Source organism: Vicugna pacos, chromosome 13 (genome assembly GCF_048564905.1).
Source record: "Vicugna pacos chromosome 13, VicPac4, whole genome shotgun sequence".
Classification (NCBI taxonomy): Eukaryota; Metazoa; Chordata; class Mammalia; order Artiodactyla; family Camelidae; genus Vicugna; species Vicugna pacos.
The window spans coordinates 34,434,118-34,447,751 of NC_132999.1; the positions used below are offsets into that span (position 1 = coordinate 34,434,118).

Genomic DNA, 13,634 nt, shown 5'->3' on the forward strand with positions numbered 1-13,634 from the left:
AAGATTAGAGATACAAAGGAGAAGTAATTGATAAATTCACAAAAGAATGAGAATAAACAGATGGGAAGAGGGGGAGCTATCAAAGGAATTTGAGATGCAAAGGTGGGAATTGGGGAAAGATTGGATCCAATGACTTCCAACTTCTCAGTCCTTTATGAGAAGGCAAGATTATTTGAGGTGGAGAGTTGGGATTGATTTGGAATTTAGAGGAAAGGACAGGGTATTTTAGAAAGAAAACAGTGGTTGATACGTGGTTTGCTTTAGTGGATTTCTTTTTTTTTCCCCCCTTTATTTTATGTATTTATTTGTTTATTATTGAAGTATAGTTGCTGTACAATATATAGTAGTTACAAGTGAACAATATAGTGATTCATAATTTTTAAAGGTTATATTCCATTTATAGTTACTGTAAAATACTAGCGATAATCCATGTGTTACACAATATATCCTCATAGCTTCTTTTATACATAATAGTTTGTACCTCACTTTAGTGGTTTCTACATATATAATTCCTATAATAAAGGGGGCCCAGGGCATAATTGTTTTCTCTAGTGAGCAACCAGCTATCTAACATAGTGCTTGAGTTACTGAAAATTAAGTTGGAATAAAGTTGGGCAGAGATGTAGGTATCCTGTTGCATATAACACTGGTAAACCTGTCGTGCTGCTGTGGCGGAAACTCATCTGTTTCTGTGCCCTGAGATGGCAAAGGTAAAAGAAAGACAAGGCATCTGGTGACCCTCTGCAGCTCTGGGAAACTATCATCTTTGATATTTAGCCTGAATAAGCTACCATCTTTAATTTTCATCAGTGCAAGAAAAAATTTAATCTTCATTCCAGTTGGGGTGTTGTCTCTTACCTGCTTGCGCATTCTTTTTGGAGGCATTGTGGAAAACAGTATTGCATACCAGTTGAGTAACCTTGGAAAATTACATAACTTTCTTAATTTCAGTGTAATTCTCTGTAAAAAGATATAATACCTGATTGGGTTAAGAATTCAGTAAAGTACTGTGGCAGGCATCCAGTACATGGTAGATACTCTGTTAGATTCATTCCTTTCCTAAAGCCTATCATACCTTCTTTAATAACAAGAAAGAAATTCTTTTCACTCAGACCGTTCCTTTGTACTGGAGGTCTCTTGGTTCTGATTGTTTCATTCTGGAGAAGCAGACTTTTTTTTACTTGCTTCAGACTCACTCCATTGACGTGCCTCATCTTCCCTATTCTCCTCAGACAGAGTGATTGGCTCAGAAAAAAATGTAGTATACCAGTTAAACTTTGCTGCCCTCATGCTTGGGACCAGGGCCCACAAGGCTAAGCAAAAGAAGGGCCTCTGGATTAAAAACCAGGATTGCCTAGACACTTACATTGCCCACTCTGACCTGGATCTAGCTTCCTGCCATGAAATTCCTGAGAAGAGCGATTTTTCTATTGTGCTTTTTCAGGGAGGGTGGTTGAAGAAAGTGAGGGGAAGATGTCAGGATTATATCAGATGTTAACAAACACACCATAAAAGAAGCCAGTTGGGGGTCAAGTAAGTTTAGAAAAGTGCTGTGTATTGTATCTGCCTCTAAAATTCACATACACAGTTAAATGCTTTAAGAAATAACACAGTAAAGAAACCTGTGGTTGAACTTTATTCAACTTAGCATCTCCCAAGCTTACTGGACTAGAGTTCTCTTTTTGAGAATTACCTATTAATATCCCATGGCTATTATGGTTCCTGTCTGCCTTTTTCCTTGAAGGCTGTATACCTCCCAAATATATTGAGACAGGCAAGCTCTGGGAACTCATTCCCACATAACATTCCACTCTTTGCTTGATGATCTTACAAGCTGAGCTTTTGTCTGCATGCTGTTCTGACTGATTTATTTTCTCCTCATGTAGCCCAGTGCCTGGAAAGCTAACAGAATGGAACACAAATCGGGATCCCTTTCCTCTAGCCGGGAGTCTGCTTTTACCAGTCCAATCTCTGTTATCAAACCGGTAGTACTGGCTGGTGGCACAGTTTTAAGTTCTCCCAAAGAGGTGAGTGAGGATAAAGCCGAGCAGCCTTTTCTAAAGCTGCTGTTTCCCATTGACATAAATTGACATATGCAGTGTGACACGTGTAGCTCTAGCTCCATTTCCTTTGTAGCTGTGCTTAGCTCACAGTCATTTCTTTACTGATGGTTCCCATTAGCATCCAGAGATGGTCAGTAGCCAGGGCGGGCTCTGGGGGTATAGTTGCCCTGTGGTAGACCATTGTTGGCCTGTGCTGGCGTTATGCTGGCATCTGTAGAAAGATCAAAGAGGTGCTGTATAAGCCATCTAGTCTTAACTGTAAAAACCCTGCAAAGCTAAAATCTGTTTAAATGAAAAGAATTGGGGGTTTTTTGGTAAAAGAGTGATAAATTACCAGATAAAGGCTACCAGATTCTGAAAATCAGTGACATGTAGAAATGACCTAGAGCATCCCAGCACTTAACTCCTTGCTATCAGGAGCAACCTATTTGTGGTATTTGCCCAGAGTCCCTCCAGCACCACTCCTCCAATTGAGATCAGCTCTTCTCGTCTGACCAAGTTGACCCGCAGAACTACCGACAGGAAGAGCGAGTTCCTGAAGACTCTGAAGGATGACCGGAATGGAGACCTCTCAGAGAGCAGAGACTGTGAGAAGCTGGAGGATGTAAGAGCATAGGGTTTGGTGGGGCATCATTAAGTATTTTTCTGTGTTTTATATATATATATATGCTTTTTGTTCTTAAGGGAGAAAGGTGTGGCACATTTTTTAAATGTACAGAGATTTGTCTGTAGGAATAACAGCCTGTGATAAAGTGAATTCAATCCTTTGGTCAGCATATTTCAAAATAAGGCTTATTTCAATAATTGCCTTGAGACTTGATGCTCTTAAACAGGGCAGCACTGCTTAAGTCTTGAATTGGATGCTGTAAGAAGTTGGTAAATTACAGAATCTTCTCAGGATTATATTAAATCATAATATAAGAAAATCTGACAAACAAAACCATAAAACAAGAGTTTTTGTTTGTTGTTTTGGGGGGGGGGGTGCAAATATCCCGCAACAGAAATGTTAGAGTTCCCAGTCCAAGAAGTTAATGACAGCTCATTGATATTACCAGGAAACTTGCAAACTTTTGATCACCTTGGACTTAGGGTAATTATGCTCCTGTAGGCTTCCCATCCACATTCTAGTTAGGGAAAGGACAGCCAAAAACCTGAAAAGGAATGTCTGTACCTTTTAAAATGCTTTCTTAAAAGCCCACGCTACAATTTCCACTTACATTTTTATTGACCAACTGTCAAATAGCCACTCTTAGCTGCAAGGGAGTCTAGGAAAGTGAACTCTAAAAGCTGAGAGCACTGGTTCCTTAATTCAAACCAGTGAGGAAGAATAGAAAATTGATACCACATGGGCATCGAGTAGCATCTGCCACAGTTGACATGACCTGAAGTTAAGATAGTAGCCAGGTGGTATCCTTGGGAAATCTGAGCAAGGTGAGCAGTTTCTCATTTTTAAAAGGGAAAAAACCTTTGGGCTGAGGTTTTCTTCTAGAAAACACTTTCCTGGGTTCTGACTCCTTAATCTTATAGATTGCTTATCTTGCCCCAAAGGATCATTAAACCAAATGTGTCCTTCCTTTCCTTAACGCAGTTGGAGGACAATAGCACACCTGAACCAAAGGAGAATGAAGAGGAGGGTTGTCATCAAAATGGTCTTGCTATCCCAGTAGAAGAGGAAGGGGAGGTCCTCTCTCACTCTCTGGAAGCAGAGCACAGGTAAGTGAGGATCAGATCACAAGGAATGCTGTGTATGGCCTACAAGGAGTTTGAACATACTTAAGAGGACATTTCAGAGTCCATCATACAGAGAGAAGTGCCCATAGCACCACAGTTTCTGTGTGTATGCTGTGGGTTGGCCTGTTGCCCGCTGGGCATGCCATGACACACTCAGCCAGCTTTTTCACTCTATCCTTTCTAAGGCCTTCTTGTAGTTTAGCTTCAGACTCAGTTAATGGCTCTAGTTGAAAGTGGGGAGTGGGGTGAGACCTGTTTCCTAGAACTGTTTTCATGGCCCCTTGGCCTCTCCTGACTTAAGTGAGCAGTTACCTCAAGATCCCTTTAAGGGGCCTTGGGAGTCATGAGGCCCCCAGGTCTGGAGCTTGTTCTTTAAACAAGGGCCTTGAACACAGAGCCAGCCAAGCTGCCTGGCAACTGGACGGCAGATGGAGCCTGCGAAGTATGGCAGTACCTTCCTTGAAAGGAGGCTCCTGTCCACAGGAACTTTAAAAGGGGTCAGCAAGATCACAAGGTTATGAGGGGAGCCCACAATGCTATGAAAGTAAAAGATACATGTGGCTCTGTGCTCATTTGCTCACAAGAGACAAAGTGAAATTTCTTTCGTCTATGGGACAGTTTGACTCTTCTTTATTCTGTCTTATTTTCTGCTGCTTCTACTGCCTCTTCGCTATACCTCTTGTGCTCTGGAAAGAACAACTGTGAGATTCTCCCATTTAATTCCAGGCACCAAGTAGCCATAATTAAAGCTTATCCAACTGGGAAGAAAAGACAAACCCAAGTTTCTTCTTTAACATCTAAGTGGGTACCACTGCCCCTGGGCTCTAGAAAGTTGTGGGATTCCCACTTAGGCTTAAAGGTACCATATTTTCTTTGTCTGGCCTGCCTGCACCAGGTTATTGAAAGCAATGGGATGGCAGGAGTATCCTGAAAATGACGAGAATTGCCTTCCCCTCACAGAGGATGAGCTCAAAGAGTTCCATATGAAGACAGAGCAGGTACGTCATACATAAACTTTTCCTGGGAACCAGTTAATGACTAGGAGAGAAAGGAGTCAGGACAGTTGTTGCCCTTGAGGAGCCCCAGTTTAGGGTGAGAGAAGGACCTTGAAAAAGAAAACATTTAGTTGCCATTGTAGAAATACAGAGGAACATTTCATTCTCCATAGGGATCTCCAGTGGTAGATTAAAAAAAGAGGTCCGTAGTTAGCAGATTGCAGAAAGTAGTGTGTTTAGAACCACAGCGCTGTGTTCCGAGGCTCGGTCTCTAGGGAAGGAGGCCGAGCCACCTGTGCTTGCAGCCCCGTGGTTTCCCTCTAGTCCTCTGGCCAGAGCCAGGAAGCCAGGTAGCCTATTTGAATTTCTTCGACAAATGCTTAGATTCTTTCTCTGAATAAAACACTGCCAGACCCCAAGGTTTACAGCCACGAACAAGACAAATGGGGTCTCTACATACCTCGCAGAACTTGCATTCTGGTAGTATGTACTTAAAGCATAAATAACAGTGCTGCTAAGTCCTAAGTACAGGCTGATGTAAAGACTTCACTACTCAGAACTCTGTTCCCCCATCATACCACCTGAGAACTTGGAGACATAGTCAATCTCAAACCCTCCGCAGACATTACTGAATCAGTCTGCATTTTCAGGAGAGTATTAGATGATTCATTTGCACATTGCAGTTTGAAAAGCACTCCTGTGAGAAATCTTCAATTTCTTGGAAAGGTCCCCCTCTACATTCTGCCTAGAGTTGAATTGAGGATTGGCCTTTCCCAGGTCCCGTGGGCCAGTGTAGTTACTGATGGTTGTCCTTTTTCTTTCTTTCCCATGCCAACCACAGCTGAGAAGAAATGGCTTTGGGAAGAATGGCTTCTTGCAGAGCCGAAGTTCCAGCCTGTTCTCCCCTTGGAGAAGCACTTGTAAATTAGAGTTTGAGGACTTGGACACGGAAACCAGTAGCAGTGAAACATCTGATGACGATGCCTGGAAGTAGGCATATAAATGCTTACAGTTAAATCTGACCCAGTAAACTCAGCTTGTGTGTCTAGGGATTATACAGAAGCAATCGTTCTATTCCTTTTCCTTTTCTTATGTTGTTGTTAAATACTTTGTGCACAAGGCAAATAATCATATCCCAAAGAGAGAGCGATTGGCTTGTTTAGCTTTTGTTGTTGTTCTTCCCTGTTAGCTGCTTAGTAGAGAGACCTTTGTGTGGTGGGAAAGATTTTTAACACACACACATACACACAGTATATACGGGGCGATGCACAGGTGGGAGCTGGCAGTGCAGAGGGGAGGAGACACTGGTCTGCAGCAACAGCTTCTACTACCAGCCCTTGGGGCACTCACCCCTGTGCTCAAGCAATCATTGTCAATGACAAAGTGACTATTGAAATTATAATTGTATTAAATTAATGCTAATAATTTGGATATTTTATTTTATTTTTGGCTGCTCGGGTAACGTTAGCCCTTAACCAAGTATATGTGGTTTTTTGGTTTTTTTGTTTTTTTTCTTTCTTTCTTTTTTTTCCTTTCTGGGTACAGCTGTAAAATATTTGGATATAGGAAATGTTGTGTTATTCTTGCAGCCTTGATATTCAGGGTGGATTGTAAAATATAAATTTTTGTGAGATTTCAAAGATTAAGATTATTTTGATAACATTATTTACAGATTTAAAAGATGTGGTTATCACAGGTCTGTTGAGGGAGAAAACTACTGCATAAAATAACTAACTTGGAATAAATATTTTGCATCAATTTGGATTGTCTTGTGTAAGAAGTATATTTTCTTTAAAATTAGATGAATGGATTGTTTTTTAGGGGAATTATTACTTTTTGAGGGCTGAGGGTAATCTAAATTCAGATGCGCCTGTTTCTCCTTTTAGCAGATACTTTTTTGATGCAGAAAAAGCTGTGCAATAAACTACCAGTAATAAAGTCACAAACCCAAGTTTCCTTCCTGAAACTGTTTTTCACTGCCCGTGTATTTACCAGTGTGCCTATTTTAAGGAAGCCTGTGCCTCAGTTTTCTTGCTAAATAAGAACAGAGAGGGGACAAGTGTGAGCCAGTGCTGGCTGGGTGAACAGTGAAGGAAGGTTTTTTTTTTTTCTCAACTCAACAAATACTTCCTAAGCTCTTGTGTGTCCGAGGCATTGTGCAAGGCCCTGGCGATGCAAAGAGTGCCTGGCCCAGTAGGGAAGAGAAGAAACAATTATATTGAAAATGAAACCTTAGGCCAAGATCTGATGGACAATTAGAAGTTTAACAACAGATACTGACACTGGCACTCTTTGGCCATCCACTAGGGACAGCACGTGGTCCCTAGTGGATATGGAAGCCCAAGGTCATCCCTTAGTGGGAGATAAGCAGAGGAGTAACAGGCCTGACCACTTGTTAGATAACTAACTTAAGAGTGTGGGCTCCAGAAGGGGAGTGGAAGCTAGAGGCAGAGAAACCAGTATATTTGCTAGATTCTAAAGGCTAGGAAGGCAGAGATCCTACGTGCCATAATGTACTATAGTCTCTCCTGCTGTTGGTATGAGCATTCGCTGTGTGAACTATGGAAATGATGGTTGAGAAAGATCTATTTTAAGACATTTTATGTACTAATGAGAAAACTTGCCAGTTATGACACTCCGTGAATTGTAAATCCTGATTTCACTGTTAACATGAAAAAATGTGCATCTTAAAATCAGTGAAATAGAGGATGAGAGGTATAGCTCAGGGGTAGAGCACGTGCTTGGCATGCATGAGGTCCTGGATTTCAATAAGGGAAAAATAATAAAGATAGTAAAATTTGGAAGTAAGTTACCAAAGTATAAACTGGAAATGAGAAGTAAGTTGAGATAGAAATATCCTGTTTGGGCTTGGGCTTTGCCACTCAATAGCTTTCTCAGAACAAATTTCTAAAAAGGTACCCCTTTTCTCACTTAGAATTGAACTGAACTGAGATTACATACTTTGAAATACTTTGTAACCTGCTGCTTGGTCTTAATACACCTGGGTGGTGGGGTTGGGGGACAGGACCTACCAGTCTTGTTTAAAAAGGGGAACTTACTTAGAAACATAGGGCTAGGTCAGAAGCTCCAAGTCAGAAGCTCCTGCCTCTATTGGATTCACATACTTGGGGAGATGGCGGGAGATTTGGCCAGCAGGAAAGGGGCCTACATGGCCCCTGGCCAGTCTTGAGTGAAGAGGTACCTTTCAGTATTTGATTCCCTCTTCTGATAGATGCATTGTGTTCTCTCAGAACTTTTATTCCTTGGACTGTGCTCTATCTTCCCTCTGTAGTCGGAAGGGGGGAAGAAACAACAACAGGAAATCAGGGAATGGGAGCGACTTGATTACACAAAAGATGTGGTTGCTTCCAGAGATGCCTGGTGCATGGAAAAGCTTTTCAATCTAGGGTAAAGACATGGTTTCCAGGCAGAATGCCATTCTCCTTTCCCAAGTATTCCTTGGAATGGAGAATGACACTAACTTGGGTTACATCCACTTGGGTAAAACAAGAATGAACAAGATGACACTTCCCTGCCAGCGGCTACCAAATGACCAAAATGTATGTGATACCAGCTCAGGCTAGGAGGTAGGTGATCCCCTTTATTGATAGAGGCAGAGAAACCAAGTGTTAGACACTTGCCCATGCTCATGCAATGAGGTGGAACAGACTATGACATTTTTTCAAGCCAGGGACATCTCCCTAGGTGACCAAGCCTTCCAGCTCATTCTCCAGACCTGCCCAGACCTGTAGTTGTTGCCCAGGAAGCTAAGGCTCCTCCCCAAACATAAACTTGATTATATATACCTGGTAAACCTGGCCTTTCCTCTCTGCCTTTGGCTTTGTCTGTTCCATCCTCCTCTCCCTTTCCCTTGCCCTCTGTTCTGTCTTCTGCAGGTCTTGGCTGGTGTCGGGAAAGAGATCCCATCCCATGGCCTCCCACTCTAGGGAGCCAGGGCTCCTGCCCTGTAGATCCTGTGACATGGTTTTCCGCTCCTGGGCCCTGTTGGCCACTCACACTCAGCGCTTCTGCATTGGCCGTCTGACCCGGGAGGTGACAGTTGGAGCACAGCCCTCAATAACTACTGAACCACAGGTATCCGCGGTCAGGGCCCCTCCATGGCCGTGAGTGTATATTGAAGTGACTCTGACTCTCAGGATTCCTCAGTCCATACCCTGTCCCCAGGCCCAAGAACACCAGAGCCTCCCAGACGAGGCGGCCAGCAAATTGGCCCTGAAGAGGCTAACAGAGGAGGTACACCTGGCTTTCCCCGCGGGGTCAAAACCGAGAATCCTACCCAAACCTATATATCATGCGTGGGTCAGATTACCCCAACACAGAAATTGCAGGTTACTGTCATCTCCAGGTGCAGCGGCTACGGCTGTTCCTGCAGGAAATGCCATTCTGGATAACAGAGGTACCCAGAGGGTTACAGGGGCCCTGGAGGCGTTCAGAGGCGCCGACTCGGGGTCCCACCTACAAGGCTGCTGAGAGCCCCGACCAGCGGCTGCGGTCTCTGCACTGGACGCATGCAAGGCGCATGGCAGACTCGGAGGCACAGAGCCGGGCCCTGGAGCGACGCGGCGAGGGTGAGGGGAAAGAGGGGGACTAGGGACCTGCCTTGCGCTCCCCCTTGTCTGGAGGTTGTCCCGGACCCGTTCTGACTTGATCCCTTATCCCCTCAGAACTGAGACGTCGCCTCCAAGGTTTGGCCCGGACCCGGGACGGGAAATCACGCCTATTTTGCCTGGAACGGGAGCTTCGAGAACTCCGGGCAGAGGCCGGGCGAACGCGGGGAGCTCTAGAAGTATTAGGGGCGCACATTCAGCAGCTGCAGACCGAGCCCGGGTGAGACCCGCGTGCGGGTCCCCGGAGCGCCGCGCAGCCAGCCTGCGGAGGGCGGGGCCGGTGCGGAAGGGGCGGGGCCTGGCGGGGCGAGACGCGTGAGACGTAAGTCCGGGCGCTTCCTGGAGGCCGCGCAAGTGTGAGGTCAGGAAGGGGCGGGGCCGGGCGTCTGGGTCCTTGACGCCGTCTTCGCGCGGGCTGCCCCAACCTCAGGACCCGGCTGAACTCCTTGGGAGAGGCGGAACTGTGTTGTTCGGCGCTACAGGCCATCCCAGGGACTCTGGCTGCGGAGATCGGGTAAGGTCTGGGCCCCGGGACGAGCACGGGGAGAAGCACTGATGGATCCTGGAAAAACGCTGCTGCCTTCTGGTCCCCTACTCCCTAGGGCCTTGCGTGGGGCCTACATTCGAGGCGGGGGCCGGGACGCCGGCGTTCTGGGCTGGATGTGGCAGTTGCAAGTGGAGGCGTCAGCTCTGGAGCTTTGGCGGTCGCGGACCCGTAGGGGTGAACAGGAGGGGGCCAACCGAGGGGGCCTGTCGGAAGCGGTGGCCTGGGAGGAGAAAAGGGCGGCAAGGGAGGGCGTCTTTGGCATGGGAACCACATAAGCAAAAGCCCGAGGTAGAAGACTGGTCTTTGTGACGATGGTCTAGAATGTTAGCCAAATCCAAGTTTATCCAGTGAGTCCTAAGGCTGGAGAGCTGCTCAGAAGTGGACCGCTTGTCACGAGAGGTCAGAGGTAACAGGTCAGACTTGTTCATTGCAGGAAGACGGACAGGTGCCATGTCGAAGGAGCTTCTAGTAGTGGAAGCTGAAAACCAGCGCCTGGAGGCAGAAATCCTGGCTTTGCAGATGCAGAGGGGCGCAGGCCGGGTGCCCTGGGGTCAGTAAGCACCGCAGTTCCACACTGCCTACCTCTCCCCAGCAGACCAGGCTCAGAGGAAGTGGTTGGAGGGACCATGCACGGGGGGAATGAGACCGTGTTCACGCACCTCTCCAGGTGTCCGTGTGAATACGGTTCTTGGGGGAGGGGCATCTTAGCCCAGTTTCTTGCTGCATCCTGTTCATAGGCATTCTACTCTTCCTCTGCACGTAGGGCCAGGGGAGCTGAGACTTGTGGCCAATCCCAGCCCACACCTGAGAAGGAGGGAAGATTCCCCAAGCCTCCAGCCGCCAGTGGCTCCACCGCTGCCACCGCTTTCAAACTCCACAGGCGCCTTATTCTGGGGTGGCGCCGAAAAGGCTGTGAGGACCCAGGTTTGGGGTGGGGACAGTTCTCTTCTGTGCAGTTTGGGGAGCTTAGACACCTTGGAGGTTTTCTGGAGGAATTAACTTCTCTTCCCCCGCAGCCGCAGCTTCCTGGAGCCATGACCAGGAACCTAGGCCTGGATCCACACTTCCTCCTGCCCACAACTGATGTTCTGGGCCCTGCACCCTACGACCCTGGGTGAGGCCTCCTCCCTCATTTGACATCCTCTGTGACTTGGTCACCACTGCTGGTTAAGAAGACTCACTATGGCCAGTTAGGGTGGGGGAACCGGTTGGAGGAGTTGGGTGTGTGTTTAAGTGCTCTTGAGACTTGTGTTTCCTAGGGCTGGTCTTGTCATTTTCTATGACTTCCTGCGGGGCCTTGAGGCTTCTTGGATTTGGGTGCAACTAAAGACTGGCTTGGCCCAAGATGGACAGAATACAGGAGGGACCACAACGTTGCCCCCAGCCCTTTGCTTGCCCCCACCTCCAGCTCCTGGGCCCATGGGCAACTGTGCCATCCTTGCCAGCAGGCAGCCTATACCCAGGTTAGTAGATAGGGATTATGACATTGGTGCTTTTTGCCGCAGTTGAGGCTTGTCCTTCATTCTGCTAGATTTTCTCATCTGTATACAGGGCCACTGGCTCTAAGGGGCCAAGTCCAAGGAATGGAGTATAGCCACTTCTGGCTCCTGATACCTCTTTTTGGTTGTTCTAGACTACCACCCTCACCATCAGTATCCTTGGTCTGTGAGCTCCAGGCCTGGCAGGGGCTGGCATGGGCTAAGGCACCACAGCCAAAGGCCTGGGCCTCACTGATGCTATTTGACAAGGATCAGAGGGTGCTAAGTGGTCACTGGCGGCTCCCACTTAGGGCCCTTCCTCTGGACCCCAGCCTTAGCCTTGGGCAGCTGAATGGGATTCCCCAGGTGAGTGGTGGAGGATGGGGACTGGGTCTATGCCTCCAAGGTGCAGATGCAGTAGTACCATGTCACCTCTCCCCAGGTGGGTCAGGCTGAGCTCTTTCTGCGGCTGGTGAATGCAAGAGATGCAAGTGTCCAGACCCTGGCAGAGATCAATCCAGCAAACACCCACGAGTACCAGTACCCACCTCTGGTGAGGGCCCAACTAGAGCTAGAGGCACCACGGGTATGGTTGCTGTGGTTAATAGCCAGTGTTTGTTGACCACAATGTGCCAAGCCACGACTGAATGTTTTCTGTGAATCAAATCATGTGACCCTCACATATTGTTAGATAAGCACTACTGTGTAAACAGATACGGAAATGAGAGCACATTAACTTGGTTCACAGTAAGCAGATGAGATTCTTAAGGTAGTCTGACTCCAGTAATTGTGCTGTTAACCTCTACATAAACTTTTTGCTAAAGATCTGCCTTCTTCCTTGTTCCACAGGTGTCCAGCTCATCTTCACTGGAAGCCAGCTCTTTTGCCCCAGCATCTGGCTTTGTAGATCCCCCTCCACCTGAAGAGCCCCTCAGTGGCAGTCAAACATAGAGATGAGGGTTGGGGCCCTCACCATGGCTTTGACCCACCCCCACTGGCTTCCTGAGTCCAGGAGAAAGTGGGTATGAGTAGCTTCACGTGCACAGGACTAGGGCCTAGTCTCAGACCTGCAGCTTCACAACGCCAGGTTCTGACAGATCTGGAAGCAAATAGCAGATGTGAGTATAAAACATGAGCTCCAACCACAGCTACTTCTGCCAAGTACTTGGCCTTTCTTTACTATTCTCCTTGTTTTTTTAAAAAAAAAAATTGATGTGAGGATTAAATGAGTATGTCAGGTATTTGCAGTACTGCCTGGCATGTAAGTATTTTGAAAGGTGACACAGGGAGTCTTTCGTCCCAGCTAAAGGAACCTGATAAACTCATTCCCACCTGTTTTGTTGCTGAAGCCAGTCTTGCTGCCCATTTAATTCAAATCCAGGCTTTTCTTCAGGACATCCTCTAGGAAGCTTTCCAGGTTCTCGGTCCCCATAAAATAGGGAGCTCTTGTAGCCTTATGTATTTACAGATGAGGGCAGGGCCCCAAACCAGTGTTATTCCCAAATTGGCCCAGGGTGGGGGGGGGGGGCACGGAGGGGTCACAGGTGAAACCTAGGGGACATGTCTTATTGGGCCTGGTCCTAGACCCCAGTGTCAACCAAAGGTCAAAGGCCTGGTACTCACCTATGCCAAAACTGGTATGGCATGACCACCCCATCCCCCCAAAAGCCCCAGGACTGACCTGGAACTCACAATACAAGGGCACCTATAGGAAGAGGGTTCAAATCCAAAGACTGCAGCCATGAGTTATAGTAACCAGCCCAGAAAAACTCCATTTTCTCGTTCTAGAAAACAAAATATAAACTCTGAAAAATAGGGTAGACATGAGGGTTAGCAGAGCATCCTCTGCCTCCAACGCTGGAAGTTCAAACTGTAGGTTCTAACCTATTGTCTGTCTAGTGCAGCAAAGTGTCGAAATCATTAAAGCCCCTTAGGTAGTATTGGAATTTGGATCCGAATACTGCCTGGTGTATAGCAGTTTCTTAAAGGTCAGGTCAGAGGCAAGGGTCTGACACTAGCCCTGCACCCTAGACATCTGCCTTCTTCCTTGTTCCACAGGTGTCCAGCTCATCTTCACTGGAAGCCAGCTCTTTTGCCCCAGCATCTGGCTTTGTAGATCCCCCTCCACCTGAAGAGCCCCAGGGGATGACTGTAGTACCAGTGCCCTAAGCACCAGCACCCTTAGACTGGGC

At 46.9% G+C, this 13,634-nt stretch overlaps 2 protein-coding genes and 1 long non-coding RNA gene across 4 annotated transcripts in view; 2 read left to right on the forward strand and 1 right to left on the reverse strand.

The window, feature by feature from the left end:
• GPBP1L1 (GC-rich promoter binding protein 1 like 1) overlaps positions 1-6,553 on the forward strand; it is a 46,862-nt gene extending 40,309 nt beyond the window's left edge. For both annotated transcript variants that reach the window (XM_072974538.1, XM_072974537.1), the window contains 5 exons: positions 1,887-2,027; positions 2,509-2,667; positions 3,652-3,776; positions 4,690-4,792; positions 5,631-6,553. In XM_072974538.1, coding sequence (XP_072830639.1) covers positions 1,887-2,027; positions 2,509-2,667; positions 3,652-3,776; positions 4,690-4,792; positions 5,631-5,783 — 681 coding nt within the window. In that variant the 3' untranslated portion in view covers positions 5,784-6,553. The remainder of the gene's footprint in view (positions 1-1,886; positions 2,028-2,508; positions 2,668-3,651; positions 3,777-4,689; positions 4,793-5,630) is intronic.
• On the reverse strand, positions 1,614-10,036 carry LOC140700666 (uncharacterized). The gene is made up of 3 exons (XR_012079141.1): positions 9,410-10,036; positions 7,992-8,075; positions 1,614-2,274 (listed from the first exon to the last, which is right to left on the reverse strand). It is a non-coding gene; the product is annotated as an uncharacterized lncRNA (long non-coding RNA).
• On the forward strand, positions 8,502-12,683 carry CCDC17 (coiled-coil domain containing 17). The gene is given in 13 exon segments (XM_072974531.1): positions 8,502-9,043; positions 9,156-9,378; positions 9,475-9,637; positions 9,848-9,931; positions 10,020-10,138; positions 10,398-10,514; positions 10,728-10,888; positions 10,981-11,078; positions 11,224-11,427; positions 11,598-11,808; positions 11,885-11,995; positions 12,292-12,381; positions 12,383-12,683. Coding segments are annotated over 13 exon segments (1,971 nt in total). The 5' UTR covers positions 8,502-8,719; the 3' UTR covers positions 12,449-12,683.
• The last annotated feature ends 951 nt before the right edge of the window (positions 12,684-13,634 follow it).